Source organism: Equus quagga, chromosome 4 (genome assembly GCF_021613505.1).
Source record: "Equus quagga isolate Etosha38 chromosome 4, UCLA_HA_Equagga_1.0, whole genome shotgun sequence".
NCBI classification, from domain to species: Eukaryota; Metazoa; Chordata; class Mammalia; order Perissodactyla; family Equidae; genus Equus; species Equus quagga.
Genome location: NC_060270.1, coordinates 67432482 through 67458362, shown reverse-complemented (window position 1 = coordinate 67458362; position 25881 = coordinate 67432482). Strand labels below are relative to the sequence as shown.

Genomic DNA, 25881 nt, shown 5'->3' with positions numbered 1-25881 from the left:
TCATTCCCTCCCATTGCCTAATCATATTTCACTGTATGTTTATATCACATTTGTTTACCAATCATCAGTTGATGAGCATTGGGTTGTTTCCATTTTTTGGCCATTATGAATAACGCTCCTATGAACATTCATGTACAAGTTTTTATGGGGTCACATGTTTTCATATCTACGGAGTATATACCTAGGAGGAGAATTGTTCCATTGTAACTCTCCTTTTAAAGCTTTCATTTTGAAATAATTCATAGTAAATTGCAAAAAAATAAAAAGTACCAGGAGGTCCTACATATTCTTTACTCAGTTTCCCCAGGTGGTATTATCTTGCATAACTGTGGAACAGAGTTAAAACCTGGAAAATGACATTGGTAAAATACACAGAGTTTATTCAGATTATTCCATTTTGACATGCACTCAAATGTGTGTATGTGTATTTCCGTGCAATTTTATCACATATATAGATTTGTGTAATCACCACCATAATCAAGATGTAGAATAGTTTCACCACAAGCACCCCTCATGCTGTCCCTTATTAGCCACACCTACCCTCTTTCATCCCCTCATTCCTCACCTTTAGCAACTGCTAATCTGTTTCCATCTCCACTAACTTCCTTTTAAGTAATGAAAATGTTACCAAATCTATGTCTATTTTCAGCCTGTACGAGCGATGTGCAGACTGGGACATCAAAAAATCTATTTTCTAATTTAATCCCCTGACACATTTTTTTGAACTAATTTCAGCAATCCCATCAGTTTTAACATATTATTTTTTTCTTTTCTTCACTGAAATCAGACCAAGGCAAAGTTCTGCAAACCTACTGCACAAGGGGCTTGATAAACTTAATTAAATAAATGGCTATTACATGCAAAATGCTTCACAAACATTGATTTAATTACTAGAATTAATTTGATCTTATTTATGTCTGTAGGCTGTGTATGAAGATCTGTAACTATATGCAACAATGTGGTAAATATTAGATTACTGGAGACATAGAGAAAAAGGAAAGAAATAGGACTGAAACATTTTTAAGGCCTTAAAAATGTGTACTTCTCTTGAAAGTGAGTTTCTTGTGTATTTCTGTAGTTTTACAATAGTAATATAAACTGGGGGCAGAAAAACTACAGCTCTGACCTTGGTACTTGAAAAGGTGAGGTCTAAATAAAACTATTTTGCTGTCTGAATACTATTATTATCTTTAATGAGAGTGAGCATCACAAGGACATTTCAAATTGTACCTTAGGCAATAAATTAGCTGCCAGAACTAGATTCAGACTATTTTCCTTAAATATGAAAACACTGATCCATCTGTTCTGTCCAGCTACATTGTACATCTGTTCATATTAATATAAAAATTTATTCTAAAGAGTCTTAATATGTCTATCATTGTCATTTTCATTGAAGAGCACTTATCTTTGTGTGTACCTGTAATATTAGACCTGCAAATGCAGCATTGGCATTAGCATTTACTAGTTGATGTTTTTAATGGAGACCAGTATTGCCACTGATAGAGATTCTTTTGTTTTTCCTTCATGTTCCCATCTTCTTCCCAACAGGAAATGTGATGGTTCTCCTAAAGATGACCTCCAATGGCAATTTAGAACTGGTATAATTCATATCAAGTCTTTTTAAATGCATAGAGATGATCAAATAATTTTTCTCCTTAGCCCTATTATTGTTATGATACATGTATATATATAAATATATATGGTAATACATTTCCTAATATTGAACCACTCCTGCATTTTTGGATTAAGCCCTCACTTGGCCATCATATCCTTTTAAAATATGCCATTGGGTTCTATTTGCTGATATTTTATGCAAAAAATTTTTATTGATATTCATAAGTGAGTCCACAGTTTTCTTTTTTGGTGTGATCTTTGGTGGGTGTGGAGGTCACCTTTATGTTTACTTCACATAAGAACTTTTGAAGATTTCTTTCTTTTTCTGTACTTTGGAGAATATAAATAGTATTAGGATTATCTACTCTTTAGTAGATTTTCTTGAGAAACCATATCATCCTCCTGTTTTTTCCTAGAGGAGCTCTTTAAATACTTTTTCTTTTAGGAATTGGTTTTTAAAATTTTCTGTCTGTATTGGGGTTAATTTTGGTCAATTTAAGACCCTGACTTACTTGAGGTCTAGAACTATGTCTTTTTCATTTAGTTTTCTAAGAGCCTCACCTAGAGTTACTGAAAAATTAGTAGGTTCTGAAAAATGTGTGTGGAGTACTTGTTTGCATAGGAAGAAAAATTCAATAAAAAAGTAGCATGGTGTACTTCCTGGAAGAGTTGGTAGATTGGGCATATGTATTTACCTTCACTTCCTTCTAAAAGTTCACACAAATAATAATAAATGATATATAAGTATACATTTTTTAATGGTTCGGTCAGCAGCTGATCAGAGAATTACCTTGACTCTTACCATCGCCAAATGTCCACCTTTGGTGACGAGGTGATCATAAGAGATCTAAAGTGCATCTATCAGGAGTTAGGGAAGTTGAAGGAGAAGATAGCCTATGTGGAGTAGCAGCTAGTGTGGCTTGGGTGCCTTACATTAACAACTTAAGTCAGAAGATAAGTGTCGGTATGTATGGTCTATAACATCACCTCATGCCCTGCTGTGACCTTACAAGCATAAAATGTGTGCTGTGTCGCTTACACCTTCAAAATCTCATGTAAAACATCCCTCTAAGTCATAGACTCTAACGAGACCCAGAGAAAATACATAAAGACATTAACATGGGGATTTCCCATGACATGATCCAGCCAGACAACTCTACAGCAATGTCTTTGGAGGGCAAACCACAGACATTTGCTTAGAGCAATCAGTATTCTAGAGACCACTGTTAAATATGAGATGGCTACAAAAGATCACCTGACATCCAAGAAAACAGTATAAAATAAAAGATAAGATAGAGATCAAAAACAAAACCCAAAACAAATAAACCAACTAAACACACACACACACACAACTTGGAGGAGTTAGTGTATACAGAGAAGAAAATGACAAAGAAACTATATTATAATTAGTATTCTGAGATATTAGAGATATATTGCATCAAGGAATCAAGAACTGCATGCTATTTAAAAAATGATATTCAGAAGGAGAAAAAAAGACTCTGGAGAATTTTAAAATGCTCCAACTGAACTAGCCATTGAAGGACATTTGGTTAATGATCAAACAAATGGTGGTATATCCATACCATGGAATTTTATGCAGCAATTAAACAGGAATAAACTATTGATACATGAAACAACTCGAATGGATTTCGAGGGTGTTATGCTGGGTGAAAAAGCCAGTTTCAAAAGGGAATGCCCAGCATGATGGTGAGGGAGTGACCAGGGAGTCGGCTGTGCACCAGATTGGAAACACAATATCCATGCTGCAGCAGATCAGAAAGATCCAGAAGCTAAGTTTTCAAAGAAGTTGAAGGCTATAGAATATCCGAAATGCCGACATATTAAAACAAAATGTTTATTCTTAAAAATTTTCAAACATACACAGGAGATAGAACAGTACAATTGTGTCCCGTGTACACTTCCCTCAGAGTCAACATTTATATGCTGTTATTTTTGTTTCCTCTCTGCCCCTCTTTTTTTAATTTGTTTTGAGGGAGCGCTTTAAGAACAAATTGTGGTCATATCATTTTGCTTCAAATACCTCTGTATGTATCTCTAGCAAAGAACAACTTTTATCTTTTGAAGCAAAACCACACTACCACTACCATACTCAACCAAAATTAAAAATACTTTCTTAATATCATCTGATAGTAAATCTTAATTATTTTTCTCTGGTTTGTTTGAATCAGGATCCAAATCAAGTCCACACATAATGTTTGATTGATATGTCTCCTGCATCTCTATCCCCTTTTTGCCATTTATTTGTTGAAGAAACTGAGTCAGTTGTTCCCACATTCTAGATTTAACTAATCATATCCTTATAGTTTGGGTGAGCATGTTTCTCTACCTCTTATTATAAACTGGTGTTTAAATCTCATGGCTTGATTAGATTCAGCTTCAGATTTTTGGCAAAGCTTAGGCAGTGCTGTGTATTTCTCATTGCATCACATTACTGGCAATTTAATAATCACTTTGGGGGATATTGAGATTGATCCATGAGTTTGGGTATTGTTAATTTAATCCATCTACTAAAAAGTCTCCCATTAGCTTTTGACCTAATGATTTTAGCAGTCTTTGATGATCACTGTCTAATTTTTTATTTCATTGGTGATTATCAAAGGAAAATTTTCAAATTTTATTATTCTTTTGCACTTTCTGGCTTTGGTTATTCTCTAATAATATTTCTCATGGAATATTAGGTTATTATCAAATACAGTCCATACAAGAAAGGCAGGCTACAATCTGAATTGTTTCCAATTTTCGGAAAAGGACTTTATTCTCTAGCAACTTCCAAAGGTGACCAGTGGACTTAGATAGATAAATGATAGATGATAGATAGATAGAGAGATAGGGAGAGAGAGAGATAGACGATAATGAATTAGTAGGTTATATATATTTAAATACGCAAATGCGGTGACTCTTGTTTTTATTGAAGTATAGTTGACATACAATATTATATTAGTTTCAGATGTACAACACAGTGATTTGACATTTCTGTGCATTACAACATTACTCCCACAAGTGCAGTGACTATTCTTTTTGATACCCAAATTGTTCCATCAAATTTGATCCTGTGCCGTGTTTGACATAATTCCAATTTTTGATAGCTTTCTTACTTTCAGGCACAAAAAGGCATTCCCATCTCATCCTGTTCCAAACACAGACTCAGTAAAACCCATCCTTTTAGAGAGAAATTGTATTCAGAGACCGCAGTCTGTGCATTAAGGTGCTTCTAGTTCTTTCAGTGGTCAAAACATGAATATACATCACTAAAAAAATAAAAAATAATGAATCTAAATTGATATTACCTACTCAGATTAAGATTGCAGAATTTCATATATTTTCTGCATTTTATATTTTGTCTTTTAATGTAAAAATTTTAGTTTCTGTTTTCAATAACATAATTAGTAGCTTTTTTGCAATATATGTATAGTAATTTAATTAATCAATAGCAGTATTATTTAACAATAAAAATTTAATAAATTTGAGACTTTTGTTATGTTTTATTTTTTTCTGCTAGGTACATCCTACTGTTTCCCATTAGTGAAATTACTGTTTTAACTTCAACTATGTTTAAACCTATGAGTTCATAATAAGACTAAAAATATTCTCATTGGTCACTTTTGGAGGATGGTAGGGAACCACTTCAGTATTTTGAAACTGATGAATGAAAAGGAAAGCATCAAACCTTGATCTTGCTTTTCCCATACAATCTTGTAGTTTAAGGAAACAAAACAATTGATGAGAAATGTTTGTTTTATGAAGTATTCCCAATAATAAATCAAAAAGGAATGATAAAATTAGATCAACCACTTACCAGCTGGTGTGTCTTTGGGCAAAGTCCTTGTGTTTTATGAGCTTGTTTACAGTATCTATAAATAAGAGGGCTTGTTACCAGGCTTTGCTATCAGAGGTCTCCCAGTAACTGAACCAAAGTTTAAAGAGAATGTATATTGGGAATGGTAGGCTAACAAACTTAGTTACTGATCCCCAAACCTCAATCCCTTAGCAAAATGAAAGTTTCTTTTATGCTCACATTACAATGCAGTGTGATGCTGTTCCATGAAGTCAAACACTGGCACAGTCCACTTCTATCCTATAGCTCCATTTCCTTTTAGGTCCTTGGAATGTTCTATTTGGAGTTTGGTTGACTAGTTGACCTGCTTTGGTCAAAGGGGCATCAACAAACACTATGAAGTAAGAGACCTAACAAGTGCTTTCCTTCTTGCTGATCGTGGAGATTTTATCATGGAAATTTGCCCACTAGAGTATGAGAGACCACACACGGGAAAACCAAAGCACACCAGCATGCTGTCAGTAAGCCCCGCTGACCCAGCAGGTGATTGCCGATGAACAAATGGCCTTCCCAACAATCTGTGCCTGACCAAGAAATGCTTGGCTCAGCCCAGCCTAAATTGCTGACCCACAGAATCATGGAATGATTACTGTCTTCAGTCAATTTTGGAGTGTTTCTTAGCCAGCAATGGATAATTGATACACTGAGAATATAGATAAAAGAAGATTAGCCCAGGCCCACCCCATAGATGAGTGTTTAAGTTCGCACACTCCGCTTCAGGGGCCCAGGGTTTCACTGATTCGGATCTTGGGCACAGACACAGCACTGCTCATCAGGTCATGCTGAAGCAGCATCCCACACAGCACAATCAGAAGGACCTACCACTAGAATATACAACTATGTACTGGGGGGCTTTAGAGAGAAGAAGAAGAAAAAAAAAAAAAAGACGGGCAACAGATGTTAGCTCAGGTGCCAATATTAAAAAAAAAGATTAGCCAAATATTGATAATCTGTTGAAGCTGGTTGTAATAATATCAGGTGCATTTTATTACTCTGTATTCTTTGCATGTATTTGAAAGTTTCTGTAATCAAAAGTTAACAAGAAAATAGTGAATTTTAATATCACTTGAAAGAAATCCTATTTAAAGTGATTTGTTTTAATTTCCTTTCAATGCTTAGGAATTGCTCTTTTTCTTCTATTATATTTAATTTTCTTTTCTAGCTATTTAAAGTATTTGTATTGTTTTGGAGTTAAAATATCTAAAATGGTCTAGCTTTCATCCCTGCCCCCTCTCCCCCATTCTTTTTCTCTCTCCCAATAGGTATCCATTTATATTAGTTTTTACCTGATGTTTTTTGGAGGCAGTTTAGAGATTTGTTAGTGAATTTGGAGTTAAATTTGTGATGTATGCGTAGAAAACTAGGCAGATGAGAGAATAAGATATTATTAATTTCAAGAAAAACTAAATTTTATTCACAAAAGGAAAAGTAGTTATACTATAATATTTGCTATTTGTGAATAGCAAGTATGTTGCCATATCAGTGCAAACAGTAACCATTGATCTAACTGAAATAACAATGCAACTATATTGGAAGTATGGGGAAATAGAAAGTGCTTTGAATATGGAGGGAGTGATGAGAAAGCTAAATCCTCATCTTCCATTTCCGAGTGAATAGATAACTTGTAAAAATGAAAAATCAAGAAGTAGCAATTTTGATGTGCTATTTAGATATACAATAGTTAATACCAAAAGAATGAAGTAAGAATTAAAATTCATCATCTCTGCACAAAAGGGATGTAGGGTCTATGGGTTTTTCATAACAAGCCTTGTAGTTCATGATAAAAACTGAAAAAAAAATCAAGTAAACAAAAAACTGGCAAAAAAAAAAAAGAAGAGGCAACATGGCATGAAACAATGCAATAATACGAATAAGAGTTCATATTTATCTAGCACTTTCTATGTGCCAAGCACTCTGCTCAGTGCTGTGCATGGATTATCTCTTTGAATCTTTACCACAATTGTATGAGGTAGGCTCTTTTTATACCCAGAGCCACATGAGAAAATTAATGCTTTGAGAGTTTATTATCTATTTATTGCTGCATAATGAATTACAGCAAAACTTAACATCTGGAAACAACAGACATTATCACCTCATAGTTTCTCTAGGTCCATGAGTAACTTAGCTGGTTGTTATGGCTCGGTCTCTCACAGGGCTGCAATTCAGATGTCAGCCAGAGCTGCAGTCATTTCAAACAATGCTTAACTATGGAGATTTGCTTCAGAGCTCACTCACATGGCATGGCTCAGAAGCTTTCATGCTCATTCATGTGGGCCTCTTCACAGGGCTGCCTTGTGACGTAGCAGTTGGCTTCTCCGAGAGTGAGTGATCCAGGAGCACCCAAGATGGAAGCCATTGTTTTTTTATAATCTACTCTTGGAAATGACAGTTATCATTTGTGTCATATTCTCTTAGAAGCAAATGCATAAGTCGAGCCCACACTCAAGGGGAGGGCACAAATTCATGAACAGGACATGAACACTAAGAAGTGTGGACAAGATGATCCGTCTTAGAGGTTGCCTACCACAGGTGCAGTAGCTTATCCAAGCTCACCTAGGTAGTAAATGGTAGACCTGTGATGCAAAACCACCCAGTTTGATTCCAGGGCTCATGTTGTCCACCACTATGTAACTCCCCACATGTTATCTGGGTGGTATTTACGCTGTGTGGGAACAGCAACTCTTTTCGTATGGCGGTCATCTTGGGAGTGTGGGAAAGGTTGGGAGGGGAAACACATATCAGAGCTGACTTTAATGTGTGCGACACACACCCAGGTGTGTTATCAGTTTTGAGCAAACAGAAATAAGCTTTATGCTATGCTCAGTATGAAGGGTGCAAACTGTGACCCACCCATTTACCTTTTGCTTCAGAAAGTATATGTGGTTGCAAAAGAGAATTACATGAGTACAAAGATAACCTTGAATTCACTCTAATTTATAAAAAGTCAAACCCTCTCAAGCTTTAGGACTTTATTCGTAATGAATTATTTGAGACACCCCTCACACTTGATCATGACAAACAGCAGCTTCATATTCCTGGGACGGAGCATTAGTCACAGGGGCATGCTGGCTAAGGTGAGGAGTTGGTGCTATATCTTAAAGCTGTTGGGAGCCACTGAAGTGTTTTAAGCATAGGAGAATGACATAATTGGATGTGTACCTGCTGCTCTGAGCTACACCGTTTTGTCTAAAGCATGAGGTGACATTCTACATTCTCACGCATGACACAGCAGATGCCTCCTTTACACCCCACTGGATTCATTCATGTTGGTGTAATGAGATTTATATATTTCTCATACCTGCCAATTGATCAAAGTACCCAATCTCAGGGCATTTGTGTCTGCCTCCCTCTGAGCACATAAAGACTTTGTGGCTGCAACCAGGCTGTGAGATTCCTAAAGCACAGACTGATTGCTTTATTCATAGTCTGTCATCTGGTGGTAACCACACTGTTGACATATATTAGGAACTCAGGAAATGCTTGTTAAGTCAAAATGGACTATACCTGATTGGGCACCTACTATATGTTAGCTACTGTGCTGAGCTCTGGGTATATAGAAATAAGATACTGTCATTTTACTTTATTGATAAAAAGTCATGACTGTATATATCCATTCAGTTTTTCATTCACTAATCACTTTTGAACTGCTGTCAGTGTGGCACTCTGCTAAGATTCTGGAACTCAGTGTCAAACAACACACAGCCACTGCTCTCACAGATTCTGTAACCACTGGGGGAGACAGAGCAGTGTATGATGATCCTCGCTGTGTGGGCACAGAGGAGGGACCTACACTTTATTAGAAAGAAGGGCCATATAAAAACTAAGGGGAGATTTTTAGAGGATGTAACTTCTGAGCCAATTAGAAGAATGAATGTTAAGATGAATGGAGGATGCGAGTCCACTGTGTTGGGACACTAGTTTGTTAGGGCTTAGGGGGAAAGTCGAGGCCATAGGAGAACGGAAAGAAATCAACATTAAAAGTAAATATAAATGGAAGTTACTTATCCCTCCAAGGAAATATGCAGAGCCAAGCAAAGTTTTTTCTCTGCTGCCTTTGTGTTTTTTCAGCCATCTATGAGCAATCCTGCGAGGTGTATAGGCACCAAGGGAACACGGCTGGTTTCTTCTACATCGACTCGGACGGCAGCGGGCCACTGGCACCTTTGCAAGTGTACTGCAATATCACAGGTAAGGGGAAGGGTGCACCACTCATGCTTCACCCAGCTACATGACGGTACCCAGCAAAGGGAAGTCCACTGGAAGGGGACACTTGTATAAATAGAAATTTAAAGAACCAACCTCTGAGGGGAAACGATACTTTAGTAAATAATAGAAATTAACAACTAGGTTATTTTCGTGAGAGAAGAAAACTTGTTAACGGTCTTGATAATGTTCCACCAAACCAAGAATTAATTACCAAACATTTTCTGTAGAGCTTGTCAGGGACATTTTCTGTCTTAAAACTCAAAAACAGAAAGAAAAGGAAAACAACAAACCAAACACAAACCAAAACTCAAAATCAATAAGAAGCTCTGAGTGAGGAAGTGGAAAGCTTGACTCACATCTGGCCCAAGAGCCGTGTGAATCCTGTATTCTCTCTGAGCTTCCGTTGTTCATCAGTGACATGGGAATAGTAATTCCTACCTCCTAGAGTTATGAAGATGAGACACAGTCATGTGTATTGGAGCAACTAGCCAGGCTAGTTATCCAATAGATGCCTAACAACAACACAAAAAAGCAGGCTATTTCCATTTTCCCTGGCAATCATAATATCTTGCCACTTCTTTCAGTGCAGAGGACATTGCGGAAGTCAATTCTGACAGGGGTTTAGAAACAGCATATGATCACTAATGCGTTCTGAAAAATTATCCCACAAAGCCAAAATTTGATAAAATAGTTATTTAAAAATACAGCAATATGAGTACTCCCTCCATTGTGATTGTCATTAATTGGCACATATACATTTTTGTTTGTTTCACACTCTGGCTTTCAGAGATGCCAGCAGCATCACGTAATAAAGCAGAAAAGTAGGGGTCTATTAAGGCTCATTGAGTCCTCAGGCCCCAGGCTTCTCTGCAACAAGATAACCACATTTATGGAGCTCTTTCTGTAGCCAGACTCTGTCCTGGGCATTGAGGATATGCAGAGAAATAAGACATATTCACTGTCTTCATGAGGCACTAAAATAGGGGAAAATACCCTGCAATATCACAGGTAGAAATGCAAGCAAACCTTTGCAAAAATAGTGATTAAGGACATTTAGCAATTTGCCCATCTGAATACAAAGGACCACACTTTTTCTTTAGAAAGTGATAGTTATATGAAATTGGATGCCATTTCATTGCATTTCCATAATACTTCATCTCTTCAAAATGCATGTATGCTAGCCGCTTCTCTACAGCTCTATAAATATAATTAGAAATTGTGTCACTGTGTTCTTTTCATAGTTGCGGTAACCTATAGCATTCAAAAACCTGGTCAGGAACTGGGTTTCTCAGTGGATCTTGCTTATTTTTAAAATGTAATTAACATACAGATCTCTGAGGATCCTTGCTGAGAATGCAGAATTCCCAGCCCCAGAAACACTAATAGGAAATGCACGTGTACTGAGCTCTCCAGGTGATTCTTGTGCAAATGATCCGTGGTCTTGCTTTACCAAATAGGAAGTAATTTGGCTGCAGAATAAGGCAAAGGAGATCAATGTCTGCTGTGGAGTGATCAGGTGTTGTCACTCAGTTCCTACCAACTTTGGGAACTGAACTGAGAGCTTACAATATCATCTCATCATCCTCATAACAAAAATCTGAAGTAAATATTTCTATCTCTATCTTACATAGAAGGAAAGAGAACACGAGAATTTCATGGCTTGCTCTAAGTAGTAAATATTAGGACTAATAGTCAAGATTCAGGAAGCAAACAAAACCTCTGATGCAGTAATCATCTGTATCACTAAAACTAATTGGATACTTTATATTGCTTATGTTTTACTTTAAACAGTACTTTTATTTTTGTCATAAAAGAAATAAATATTAATTATAGAAGGGTTAAGGACAAAAGAAAAGTATCAAGAAAATTTTAAAATCACCTATAAACCACAATCCAGAGACTGCCATTGTTAGTTTACTATTAGAATTTCCTTTGGAATTTTTTCTATGAATGTATATGTGTTTTTTCTATGAATGTATATGTTTTTTAAGTATATATTTTAAAATCATAAATTTAATAGACAACCATAGACTTGTCCTTATGCCATCAAAATATATTTTGAAATTAAAATATATCCTTTAAATATAGCTTAAAATTTTTAAACACTCCAAAGTAATTTAAGTAGCATGACACAGAAGGAATGATTGCCTCAGAGTCTTGTTGACATGGAACTCTCTGCCTTTCTTTGGAAAGATTCATCTCAGGGTTTAAGTTTGCTATCTTGACCAGGATGGCTAAAGATGAAGGCTTATTTGTACTTAAAGGTTCCTGTCTTGCTGATGTGGTCCTGAAAAATCAGGACCTCTGAGTTGTGTCCCAGAGTTGATAGGCTTGATCACGCATGACTGGATATTTCTTTTAAATAAGTTTCTTTGGTCACATGCAATTGTAAAAGATATAGGTTTTTGTTTTTTTCTAAAGTATCTGTAGAAATAAAAGCAAACCTCTGTGTAGGCTGAATTATATAATTCTGACATTTAACTATTTTTTGATACATAAATATAACGATAACCAAATGCATGCTTTTCCATTTGTAAATATTAAATGTTCTTAAATATGAGCAGCTTATGAAATGAGTAAAAGTGTGATGGAGTGATCCAGGGAAGAGAGTGAGGGAGGAAGGAAGGAAGTGAGAGAGAGGGAGAGAGGAAATGAACAGAGAGAATGGAACAGGAACAGGGGCTTGGTGTGGGGAGAGGAAGACTTGTTCTGTGTTTACCTCAAGTTTTCTGAAAACACAAAGGTTACTGTTGTCTGCACTTTTCAGTAGCATTACTGGGGTATTTAAACAGAGAGAGTAAACCATCCTAGGAGGCTGGAAACTGGTGTTCTTTTCCTGTACCTTGGGCCAGTCAGCTGAGTGCTCTTGGCCTAGTCAAAAATCTCTAAAATAAGAATCTGGGGCAGGGGAACTCACATGCCTTCCTCATTTAGAATTCCCTGAGAGATCATGTGAGGTTCAACAGAAAAGGGAAGTTTCTCTTAAGAAGTCTTCAGATATCTGCAAATAGATGTCATGAGGGTGAAGAAGGAAGATTTTAGTTGTAGAAAACAGTAAATTTAAATCCCAACTGCATCTCTCTTTACAATGTACCCTGGGAAAACATTAGTGCTCCATTTATATAGGCCAGGTGGCACCTCACCCCTCCTGGGAGATTTAAGTCTGTTCAGCTCACCTTCCACAGGGTGCTCTTGGGAAGATGAGCTCCCCAAACGCTCCAGCAGCAACTGTCCCATTCATTGTAAGGTAGCGCTATCTCCACATGGGGGAAGTAGGCCAATTTATGGGAGTGATCTAAGGGTAATTGGGTTTATTGATAAAGTGGACTGAATCTAGGCCTCTACAAATTTTGACAGGGTGCCATACCCAAGGCTGTGTTTTAAGTCACTTCGCCATGGGACTAGTGGGTGGGAGAGAGGGAAAGCCCAGCGTTTAGATGGAGAGTTGAGTGAAGTCATGGTTGAGGGAGATAAAAGAGTTTCTGCAGGAATACACATTTGGCCTACTTTTAACATCTCTATACATGATTTATAATTCAGTTCAGCTTAATATAAATTTGTACATTTCAGGCACTGTGTGAACTGCTAAGGATACAAAATTGTGTCTGCATTAGTTTCTATGGGCTGCTATAGCAAAATTCCACAAATTGAGTGGCTTAAAAATCATCCAAGAAGTCTGTTATCTCACAATTCTGGAGGCTAGAAGTCCAAAATCAAGGTACCAGCAGGACCACAGTCTCTCTGAAACCTGTAGGGAAGAATCCTTCCTTGACTTTTCCTAGCTCCTGGGGGTTTGCCTAATCCTTGGTCATTCCTAGGCTTATAGCACCAGCACTTTAATCTCTGCCCCCGCAAGAGATTCTCATCCTCCTCATAGTCACAAGTGACCTTCTCCTTTCATGTTTCTGTGCATCTGTTCCTTCTCTTCTTATAAGGACACCAGTCATATTGGATTAGGTCCCACTCTAATCGAGTATGACCTCATCTTAATTTGATTACATTTGTAAAAAACTTATTTTCAATCAAGGTCACATTCACAGGTACCAAGTGTTAGGACTTCAACGTATCTTTTTGGGGAACACAATTCAACCCATAACAATATCATTTCAGTCTCCTTCACAGGCTAATCAAGGAGAAGACACAGCAACAATTAAAATATAATATAAGGACAATGACAATGACAGGGTATGTGTAGTGTGTGTTGGGAGCCCAGAGGAGAGACACCTAACTCAGCCTCTTGTGGCGCGCAAAGACTGTTAGGCAGACAGGTTATGTCTCTAAGACCTAGACAGAGAGTAGGAGCTGGCCAGAAGAAGTGAAAGAAGGCATTGCCAGGAAGATGTCGGGAGCAAAATTCCAGGATCCCTCGAGCCTGCATATTTGTGGGAGCCACCAAACTCACCAAGATGAGTTGCTAGTTTATAACACTGAAAAACTCATGCAACTGAATGCATCGAAAAGAAAAGGATCGAATTGACTTGTGTAGAGGCAAGCAAAAACTATTGAAGGTCCATAATCTGAACTATAATTTCCCAGCAAGGAAATCTACTGTCTCAATTCCAGGGAAAAGAAGGAATGGTTTGGTCGTAGTCCATTCTGGAGCATGCTAGACTGTTTAATGGTCCCTGAATGAAAGATGAACAACTTTCTGAGCACCAGCAACAAGACACCCTTCCTATCTCATACATGGACTTTAGCACTGGTTTCCCATCTTGAGGACAGTGGATCTGTCAGACAGCTTGCTCAAATTTGGCACTGTTTACAAAAGTATGAGCATACAAAAGGAAATTATGGGAAGGAGACCATAGTAACACAGATCTAGTAACAGAGGGGTTCTTCCCACCATCAGGCTCATAGACGGAGCAGGAGGGAGTGTTGCCAGTTGGGAAGGAGGGCAGTGTGGAGAAGCTGTGCCTTGAGAGAGCTGTGACCTCCCATGTAAGAACAGCCAGCGAGGAGCTGGTGGATGACCTCAATCTCTCCTTGCTCATTCCAGCCTACTTCCTATATCGCCATTGAGCAAACCCAGCTGGAATTCAGAAAGCAAGAGCACTTGTTGATGTAGTGCTGTTAGTCAGCATTCCTGGGCACAGAGAAGGCTGCAGAAAGGTGGAAAATGCATCTGGTGGGGAAAATGGAAAATATGCATGTTAACCTGTTTAAAGAGCTGTTCTAAGAAGTACGGAGGAAATATGATCAGAATTCATCAAGGGTCAAGGATAGTGGTGAGGTAGGGGTTGTGTGTGAAAGTACAAACCATGAAAATATATGGAGCAGGGACTGTTCAACAGATTCCAACATGAAGCAGCAAGAACCTCCCCTTGCAGGTTGAAAGGGAGCAAGGTGAGGATGGATGCAAGAAACACTTACTTACTTACTGAATAAGAGACTTAGAGAGCTAGCCAACTCTAGAAGTTAAAAAATCACTCTATTGATGAATACCTGAGGAACAAGTAGACAGCTAAGAGAAACTGTGACATACTAAAATGTAATGTTTTGTTAAAAGGGACATCTGGGCACCACTACCTGGTGGTGAAAATCTCCTGGCCTGGATGTCGACAATTTCAGCCGATGTTGTGAAGTTTGTGATCATCCTTGGCTATGTCAATCTAATTGGGCAAGTAGGAAGGGATGCCTTTAAGACAACAGAAATCCTGTGGGGATTCAGAATTGTGCTGCTGGATGAAGATGCACATAAGTTGGCTTGTAGGAAGGGTTAGATGCCTTTAGGAAGTGAAGGAGTTCTGGTCACTGGAATCAATACAGAGGAAAACAGAAGTGGAGAAAGAGCAGGGCACAGTAAGTTGTTGAAATTAGTGAACACCTGAGGTCATTGTACAGGAAGCTTGGGTTGACGAGACAGGAGAACGGAGCTTTTCAGTTGTTTCCTGCTTTCCTTGGTGCAGTGGTCAATTTTATATTTCAATTTGGCTGAGCCAAGTCACCCAGATATTTGGTCAAAGATTATCATTAATGCTTCTATGAGGATGTTTTTCAGATGAGATTAACGTTGATATCAGTGGACTTTGAGTAAACCAGATTACCCTCCAAAATATGTGTGTGCCTCGTCCAATTAGTTCAAAGCCTTAATAGAACAAAGACTGGCCTCCCTTAAGCAAGAAGAAATTCTGCTAGCAGATGGCCTTCCAACTGGAACTGCAGCTCTTTTTTGTGTCTCCAGCCTACAGTCCTACCCTGTAGATTTTGGATTTACCAAGCCTCCATAATCGTGTGAGCAGGTTCCTTAAAATAAATAATCCTCTCTCCCCCCAACCCCTACTCTCTCTCTCTCTGTATGTATATGTATGTATATTTTACATCTTCACATCTGGACAGCCCTGCATAATGAACTTGGGGTAGTTGCATTTTGAATACCTCTACTCTGTGCTTGCCTCTCATTTTCTGTGTGTATCCACCATGACACTAATCACAGTGCATTGTAACTGTCAATGTTTACTTGTGTGTTCCCACAGGACTATGAGTTTCTTAATGGAAAATGAGGGACAGCGTGCGATGAATCTCCAGATCTACTTTTACATGTACTTTAGTGAGTCTAGTATAAATGGAGCACTGAGAAATCACAGCCAAAGTGAAGATTCATTTCTATCTTTCTCCTTTTCTCATCCCTTTTTTTTTTCCATTTCCCATAGTAATTTATCTTAGACTAAGGAGCTGTCCCATTAAGTCAGTAACAGTTTGGAACTGTGGCTACTGCCTCAATGTCCAATGTTAACTGGGCTTGAGCCATTCCTACCATTCGCAACCTCTTCTACAAATCCAGGAGTGAGAAGTGTCCATCTGTTCCTCATTGCCTCCAAGACCTTTTATTGCTATCCAGCCTCCCCGAATCCCTTCTTTTCTTCAAAGCTAGGAATTACTAGTAGGAGTAGCACATGTTTTGGAGTCACATTGGAGTTCAATTCTAGTGATGGCACATTCTAGCTGTGTGACCTTTGACAAGTCATTTAGCATTTCTGGGTCTTGGTTTTCTTATCAATTCAATGGTGATGATAAAAATAGCTGCCTTTCAAGATCGATGTGGATATTAGAATATACACAAAGTTTCTAGTCCCAAAAGCAGATGGTCCTGAAATCGGGTAACCAAATATCACTGTGTAATTATTAACCCTGCCCTCTTTCACTCTCACAGCTTGCCCAACGTAGACGTCATCTGTATGGTTATCCTAACCGTAAAAGGTAGCTATCTCTCCTTGCCAACAATAGTCTTTCCTCCCTCTGCAGGTACCAGAAGATTTCTGGGGCTCTAGGAGCCTGGAGGGAGCATTTCTGAGGAGAAACTTCCAATATCAATAAAGTAGAATTAGGAGAGTGAAGCACTTTGACAAGATTTTCCTTAGAATTTGACATTTAAACTCATTCTACTCAGTTTACATTTTGCCATTTTTAATGTTAACAGGACATCTTGTCAACATTTAAAAGATGTTTCCCAGACACACACTGCTTTTCCTCTGTGCAGTACAACTGCGTATTGATTTGCAAAAGTGTTTGTCTAGAACCGCTAACAAAAACACATTTGTTTCCTATCTTGATGGATACAATGCCAATTTCATGCATCTAGACCTGTTCAGCAATCATAAGGGCATTGCAAGGAGTTTTCAAGTAATGTTTAGTCAAATCTCTGAAGCAAAACTTGTTTTCCATTCTCAAACAGCTTATAATCCATTTGCAAACGACCCTACAAGTCTCTATATCTTATGCTCTCATTGTTATGATGCTCTGTTTCTCACTCCTTTGGCAGCAAGCTCTGCTTTCATTAAAACTCATCAAAGCTTGCATAATGGAATAGGTGGAGAAGCTGCAAATGAAGTTTCTCTAATATTCCCGCACATAATTGTGCGGTGTAATTGCAGGTAATAGATTATCATCCAAACTATTGACAGATAGAAAGAAATGTATCCATTCAATTAGGGCTAACAGTTGTCAGCCTTGCTTCCCAACGTTGGAGCAATGTCAGTGAGTTTATAGTTTCTGTACGGGCTGCACAAGGGTCTGTCAGAGTAGAGGACACAAGAGTTACCCATGACATAAGATGGAGACAACTTATGGCACATTTATTTCTCCCTGAGCTTCCTAGTATGTTGTTAACTTTTGGCAGCTTTTTTTTTTTACACCAACGAGAAATAGAATTCAGCTGTTGGTGTCATGTGCACCTGTAATAAATAAAGTTCTGTCCTCCTACCTCCCATTGGCATCTCCCTGCTGATTTCTACCCCAAACACTCCTAACACACACACACACACACCCCAGAAAGGAAGAACTACCTCCATTGCCCTGCCAAAGTCTTATTCAAGAACAAGCTAGGCTCAAGTTCTCAAGTTTGTTTTCATCATAATTTGGATAGCAATCATGGCAGAAGTACTTTCACCAAAAAAAAGTCACTTTATTACAGACTGCATAAAATTGCGCTGAATATCTATGGGCCACTGGGTTAGTTCAAGATGCATCCTTGTGAAGTAGCCAGAGTAATTCTTGTCTTATAAGTGTGGTAATGAGGCTAGTAAGTTATACAGGCAGGATTCCAATTATAGCCATCAGACTTAAGGCTTCTGCTCTCTCCAGTAGGCAGTGCTTCTTATCAAATAATCCTAAGGCGGGAGAGACAACCACTCCTCTGTTGCTTTGAACCCACATGCATTAGTCATCTGCTTTGGCCAGGCACCGATGAGGCACTGAGAATGTAGAAATATGGTCCCTCAAGTCCACAGAGTTTATTTCATGTCTTTGTGGTAAAAAACAGGCATGTCTTCAACCTTCCTCACTCTGATTCATAATTCAAACCACGGCCAGGGGGATCGTTTATAAACACAGATCTGACTGTGCCTCCACACCTTCTCCTCTACCTTTGCAAATCCCAAGCTCCTATTCATGGCTTATAATTTTTGAAGGACATGGTTGTGAGGATATATGAGTTCATATGTATTAATTAAACAATTAAACATCTTAGAACAATGTCTGGTGCTTACTACATCCTCTGAATTATTATAATTATTATAATATCTATTATAATTATTCTCTGTGGGACCACAAGCAAAGCTCTTGACCTCTGTTTCTCTGTTTCTCTCTCTGTAAATGGAAGGTGATGATAACAGCCTTTTTTCTTTTTTCTTTTTTTTTTCTTGAGGAAGATTCGCCCTGAGCTAACTTCTGTGCCAGTCTTCCTCTATTTTGTATGTGGGTCACCACCACAGCATGCCCACTGACGTGTGGCATAAGTCCATGCCCAGGAACTGAACCGAACCCAGGCTTCCAAAGCAGAGTGTGCCAAACTTAACCACTAGGCCATGAGGCTGGCCCTCAGATAACAGCGTTTTATGATTTGTTTGTCATCAATTAAATGAGTTAACATTTAAAGAGTGTCAGAGAGTGACTGACACAGAGCAAGTGGTGAAGGAAACTTAGATCTTTCTCTTCTTTTCCCCTCCCTTGGAAACATGTCCACTGTCTTTATGGGCAGTCGGCTCAGCTCATCCCATGTAGGAGCCCACAAGCTGTGTCCCCTGGTAGCACAAGCATCATTTCCCAGTTGTAACTCACTCATGGGTGACATATGTGCTGTGGCTCACTAGCGGTTTAATCAGTTGGAATAATACTTGTATTGTTGCTTCTATTCCAGAGAGACAATTTGCTTTCTGTAAATGAAGTGTTTTCCAGAGAACTCTTCTGGGCTAAAGAAGAATGATAATTCAACAGCTTAGAGGAGGAAAGCTCTTTTTAGGTGTCTCACTCTCTGTTTAATATCTTATGCTGTCAGCCAAGCCGTGGTGACCACATAGGGCTTCCTGAAGGCTGGTCTCTTAGGCATATCTGGGGAGCGGATCTGCTTGTGTCAGAGGCCTGAGCTCTCAAGTGGTCTCTCTGGGCCAGCGGCAGACGGCATAATCTCCTGCTAAATTGGGCCATTAAATAAAACTACTAAGTCATAAAGCTGTAGCATTACCCTGAAATTAAAGCATTGCCACCTTTGAATTGCCAAGAATTTTAACAAGCACTTAGAGAAATTCCTTTCACACATGGGTTTAGCACAGCCAGTATACTCCAACCACACAGATGAGAGCAGAAGTCTGAGGACAAATATAGGGAGGGTGATGGCACTGCGATTTTCACACAATCATTTGCTTATTCATTCATTCACTCCCCCTTTACTAACTCACTCATGATTTATTGAATTTCATAATCACTAATGATTTCTTGAATTTGTTTATTAATCTCTCACTTTCTCATTTTTTCTCATTCCTTTACTTCTGCATTTATTTTTTCAAATGTTTAGTTAATTATGTGTTATTTATTCATTCATTGTCAGTCAGTCACTAAGTTATTCAGTTGGTCATTCAGAAATGAAGACATTAGAGTAAAATTTTGAGTAGTGTCTGAGCTAGGCCCCAAGGTTACAAAATGAATGTCTATCCTTGTCTTCGAGGAACTCATAGTTCAGAGAGGGAGACAGTCATTGTAAATAGATATGCTACATATGGTGTGGAAAACAAAATAGAATCCAATAGATGGTACAGAAATATTACAAAGGAGACAGTGCTTGAATTACGGGATACAAAGAGACAGGGCTGGTGGTCACAGAAGATGTCCTTGAAGAGCTGCGTTCTGAGCTGAATTTTGTAGTAGAAACAGCTAAAATTTAATTGAGTATCTACTAGTATGAGGTGCCATGCCAGGCCCTTGGCATTCATGATATCATTCAGTTTTCCTAGCAATCATGTGAAGAAGGTATAATTCTCTCCATTGTACAGAGGAGGGCACTGAATTCTTGAGAGGCTGAGTAACTTGTCTAAGGTCTCACAAGTTGACATATGTTGGCCAGAAGTTGGAGCTGGGTCTGTGATTCCCATGCCTGGGTTCCTAGGCTGGATGATACAGAGGCTCTGAGGCCAAGAAAGACATCTGTGTCCCAACAGATACTTCCTCTGGCCTGTGCTGCCCCCCTTCCATCTGCCAGTGCCATAGTGGAAAGTTCCTCAAGGAAGTGACCCTGAAGGAAAGAAGTTTCCATTATACCCTCCCTGATCGTTATTCACCTCCCTGATTATCACTTTCCTCATCTGTAAAATGAGAATCATACCCACTTTTCAAGGTTTTTCTGAATGTTAGATGAGAATTATAAAAAGCAAAAGTTCTTAAATTTTATTTCTCCAAAGAATGACCTGGGATGAATATTTAAAATGCCGTTTTCTAGGCTATTCCCAGCAATGTTTATTCAGTAGGTTTTAGGACAGTAATCAGACCGTAGCGTTTTTAGCAATCACCTGAAGATACCGGACTTTGGGAAATATCTATGTAAGGTGGTTAGCACAGTGCTTAGCACTTAATGTCTCCTTCCTTATTCATCTCCTCACTTCTAAGAGGGACCTGATCAGTGACTAAAAGAGTTGCTCTTCTTAAGACCTGGATACAGGGCTTATCCTGACGCCTTCCTGATGGACCTTTCACAGCACATTTTGTTGTACATCCCTGGTGGACCCCTCCTTTTGGTGCCATGTGGATCAGTAAGCAATCCATTCAACCAGTGTTTATTGAGGCTGCCTGTGCTCAGTGCTGTACAAGCTACTGCAAACCACTGACCTCTATGCCCAAGGACCTCATATTTCTAGCTCTTGAAGCATTTTCATCTAGCCTTTCTATTTAATTCATACCATTATCCTGTGGATAATTGACAGCTATGGAATCCTGGGCAAGTTAATTTCTATGAGGCTCAATTTCCTCATCTGTATAATAAGAACAATCAGTTATTCTTACCTCAGTGGGTTGATGTGAGGATTAAATAAAATTAAGTGAGTGATGTAGCTAATACACACAGAACACTCTCTGGCATTCTCTAAGAGCTCCTGACATGGAAGTCATCATCACCCTGTACCACCATCATAGGAGGACTAGATGCCGAAGGAATTCAGAGGCAGGAGTGATCAAGAAAGGCTCCATGGGAGACATAGGGCTTGGGTTCAATGTTGAAAGATAGGTGTCCCAGGGCTAGGCAAGGAGGAGAAAAGAGAGGAAAATCTACCCTGTCGAGCTCAGTAGCATCACGGATGTGGAGATGCTATGAGCAGGCGCCCACAGGCCCTTTGCCATGTTCGAGGGCTCCTGGCTCACCTCTGTATCCTGATGCAGTGCTATCATTTGGCTGAAGACTTTTCTTGTTCAGAAAAATGAAAGAACAAGTGGGAGTCAAAGGTATCTCCCAGAAAGCTTGCTTGCGCTTGTTCACTTTTGCTCTAAGCCCAGGATTCCAGGGAAAGATGATGAATCAAAGTCAGTCTAGACATTCCAAAGAATAAAGGAGCCAAGATGTGCTAGCAGCTTGTGATGCCATGTTCTGAGAAATCAGGAAAAAGAGGAGCCATTCGTCTGGAAGCCTTTTTCCTATTTCCCTTCACCTCATGTGGACTCAAGTCACAGGAGCACCAGTCAGCCTTGCATTGTCAGTACAGAAGTGTTTGAATACATTCTATTTATATCTATTTGTAAAGAGAAGATGGTAAGAGACATCTCCTGGTTAGACTGTCCATGGGACCGGTTTCTGCACTGGCTTTCCAGTGCTACCTATGAATATTCTGTCCAGTCTTCATGCTTTGTATCCAGTTTTGCTCTTCTGCAATATCATTCCTCACCTCGTTTTTTAGACTAAGCTCTCATTCTTTTCTCCTATGACACTCCTTTGCCTGTTAAAATTCTTTCAATTCACGTAATCGACAAATATCTACCAAATCTAGCATAGTTGTTGAAAGCTTGGGCTTGGTTTGGATCCTAGTGCTGATATTTAGTTTTATCAAGTTATGTGACTTAGGTGAGTTTCTTGGTCTCCCTGTTCTTCAGTTTCCTCTTCTGTAATTAACAAGAGAACCTATCTTTAAGGTTCTTGTGAGTTTTATATGAGATAATTGACGTAACTCATGAGAAAATTGCCTAGCATTGTATACCCCATACACGGTAACTATTATTAATTATTTTCATCGCTCTATCCCCAGAAACCCTGAATCTGGTTTCTGAGGAGGCAGTAATGAAAATAATAACTAATAACTTTTATGAGTGCACAACACCTGACACACTGAAAGCATTCATGAAAATTAATTAAATATTATTAATAAATACACTTGAAAATGGATATACTACCATGGTGTGGATGTTTGACTTTGATAATAATTTCTATTACTTGATAGTTATTTGGCCAATTAGTCCTTAGCCATCTGTGTGTGTGTGTGTGTGTTGGTGTAACAGCATGTGTACATGAACTTGTTGGAGCACAGTAGAATAGTTTTGAGCAGTTACTACACGTGAAGTACTCTGCAAAGCACTATCTTATTTTCCTTAAAGTTTTTCTTCTAAAATGTCCAAACTTACAGAAAAGTTGAAAGTGTACCAAAATGAGCATCCATACACCTTTAACCTAAATTCTCCAAATGTTAACATTTACCACATTTGTATATTTGTGCTACCCTCATCTCTCTCTTTCCCTCTTCCTCTCTCTCTTTCTGTCTCCTCCCTCCTCCCTTCCTCTTAGTATAAAATGTTTTTTTTTTCTCCCTGAACTATTTGAAAGTAAGTTGTGGACATACTCATATTTTAAACCTAAAGATTTTAGCTTGTATCTCCTAAGAACAACGATAGTATCCTATGTAGCCATAATATTAAAACCATACTTAAGAAAATAAACATTGATTCTAATTATCCAATATCTAGTTCATCTTGTGCCTATGATATATTTTACAACAGTGTCTGTTTTTACTTTGCAGGATTCAAGTAGTGTCCACAAGTTGGTTGGATTGTCCTTTTAGTATCTTTTAACTAGAAAAGCCCCTTGCCCCAATCCATCATTTTCTGTTTGCTTTTCATGACATTAATTTTTTTGAAGAGTACAAGCCAGTTGTTAAGCAAAATGCTCCATATTTTGGATTTTTTCTGGTAATTTCTTTGTTAGAATGCTTTGGCAAGAAAACCTCATGAGTGATGTCTGTCCTCCTTAGTGCATCGCATCAGGAGGCACATGGTGCCAGTTTGTCCCATTATTGGGGATGCTCAGCTCCCTCGCTTGGCTAAAGCAGTTCTGCCAGATCTCTGCATGATGAAGGTGATAGATCATCAGTAAGTTTTCTGTGGGGTTATACGCAGACACTGTGTGAATTATCCTGTTTCCTAACCTTTACTCTCAATCTGTTAATGATTCTGACCTATATAAGTTATACTGGAATTTATAAAATGCTGTTTTTCTATTTCTATAATTCTGTCTACATTTATAGCTGTCATTCTGCGTTCTTCTCTTCAGAAGAGCTTTTTAGTTCTCACCCTGTCTCCACCTCTCTTTGTGTCACTACAAATTCATAAATTATTTCATTTTAAAATGTTATTGCTGTCATCATCATATTTGATGTTCAGATTGTCCCAAATATAGCTAGTCATGGTCCATTTAATTCTGTTTCTATGTATTTCTTATGTACTCCCATTAGAACACCTCCTTGCTTTCCAGCACAAGACTTTGCAAGATGTTACCTTGAACTTGCCCTGCCTTGACTCAGACTCAGCTTTTTTCCCAAAGAAGCCTAGTTCCTTTTGTGGCAAATGATATTTGGAAATTAAGATCTAGGTATTGTTTGCTTATTGCTTCTAGGCCCTTTCAGTGGATAGAGCTAGAAAACGTATGTGTGTGTATGTGTCTGTGTGTTTAAACTATGAGTTCGTATGGTTTCTCTAAGGCAAATCCAGCACCATTAGACATTTGCTCATCATTCTTTCTTCCATGTATCTCTCTCGTCTCTCACATTGAGAACTTGTCTTAGCAGCACCAATATATTTATTCATTTGTTCTATCCTACAATATACACAAAATATTTTCAGAATCACATCAGCAATAGCGCTACTAATAACAAAGTGTAAGATTTATTTTAATTTTAATTTTTGTTCTTAGAGTATATCCGACCAAGGGTGCATAGCTCAATAGACTACTCTATTGAAAAGTTACTTGGATTAATATTTACTTATTTGTGGTTATTTTATCCATGTAATATATAGTTAGGCTTTTTTGTTTCTGTTTAATATTCCATTTTAGGGTTTACCTCTTTTCGTCCTTTTGATTTAATTTTATGTTTTGACTATGTGAAACATTTGTATGTTACAAAAGTTAAAATATATAACATATACTATTTTATATATATATACATATATACGCACACAATGATTGACCAGAGATGTCTTTCTCTCACTCATAATGCCTTTCCCCGTTCTTACTCATCTCATCTAGATAACCATTTATATAAGTTTATCCTTCCTGGGTGTATTCCTATTTCTCCTTTATTCTTACACAAAATGTAGCATAGTCTTTTGCACCTTGAAACCTTGATTTTGTCACTTTACAATCTTCTGGAAATCATTCTAGATTAGTTCAGAGAGATCTCATGTGGTTTCTATTATGGCCGCATAGTATTTCACTGTGTCAATTAACTATACTGTATTCAATCAGACACCTATTAATGGATATTTTCGGGTGTTTTAGTATTCTGCTATTTGCAATAGATATCCTGGGCTGCACAGTAGAATTGCAAGAATGTATCTAAATAAACTTTCCTGTCATCTATCACTTTCCTGCTGATTTTAAGAGCTGTCATTGAAACCAGTAAAAAAATATCTTGGTAATCTGTTGAATGTTTAGTTTCATGGTAAGTGAATACCTACTATGGGCCAGGAATTAGGCAGACAGGAATCATGAGACAGTCTTTTCCCTTGTAGTGCTTACGGTTTAGCGGGGGGGTGAGTAAACAAGTTGTTGTAATAGTGCTCGAGCAAGATAAGCACAGGATGGTGGTGGAGTTAGAGAAGACCTTCCATGGGAGACGATGCTGGCACTCTGGAAACATCATTATATTGTGATGAACTCCAGAGCAGAGACATCAGCTGAAAGAAAGATGAATAATTTCACTCTCCTCTGCATTTTCTTTTTGTCAGTCACCTGCAGAACCAGAATACAAGATTCATTAAACAGAGTAAGTAGACACTCTCACATTTACAGGCGGCTTGTCTTCTTTTATGACCTGGTAAAAGGAGATGTTAATGCTGCCCTTGGGAATCTCTTCTTACGACCACCACAAGCCCTACGCAATCAGCTCACCACCTTATGGACTCCTCTGAGTTCGATTTTGGCTACTTTAGTTCTTCTAAACAAAGGAATGGGAACTACTATTTATTCT

General features: G+C 38.3%; 1 protein-coding gene across 1 annotated transcript in view; it reads left to right on the top strand.

Annotated features, from left to right (window-relative positions):
• CNTNAP5 (contactin associated protein family member 5) overlaps positions 1-25881 on the top strand; it is a 765902-nt gene that overhangs the window by 479411 nt on the left and 260610 nt on the right. The window contains exon 12 of the mRNA XM_046657745.1: positions 9539-9658. Within this exon, the coding sequence (XP_046513701.1) occupies positions 9539-9658 (120 nt within the window). The remainder of the gene's footprint in view (positions 1-9538; positions 9659-25881) is intronic.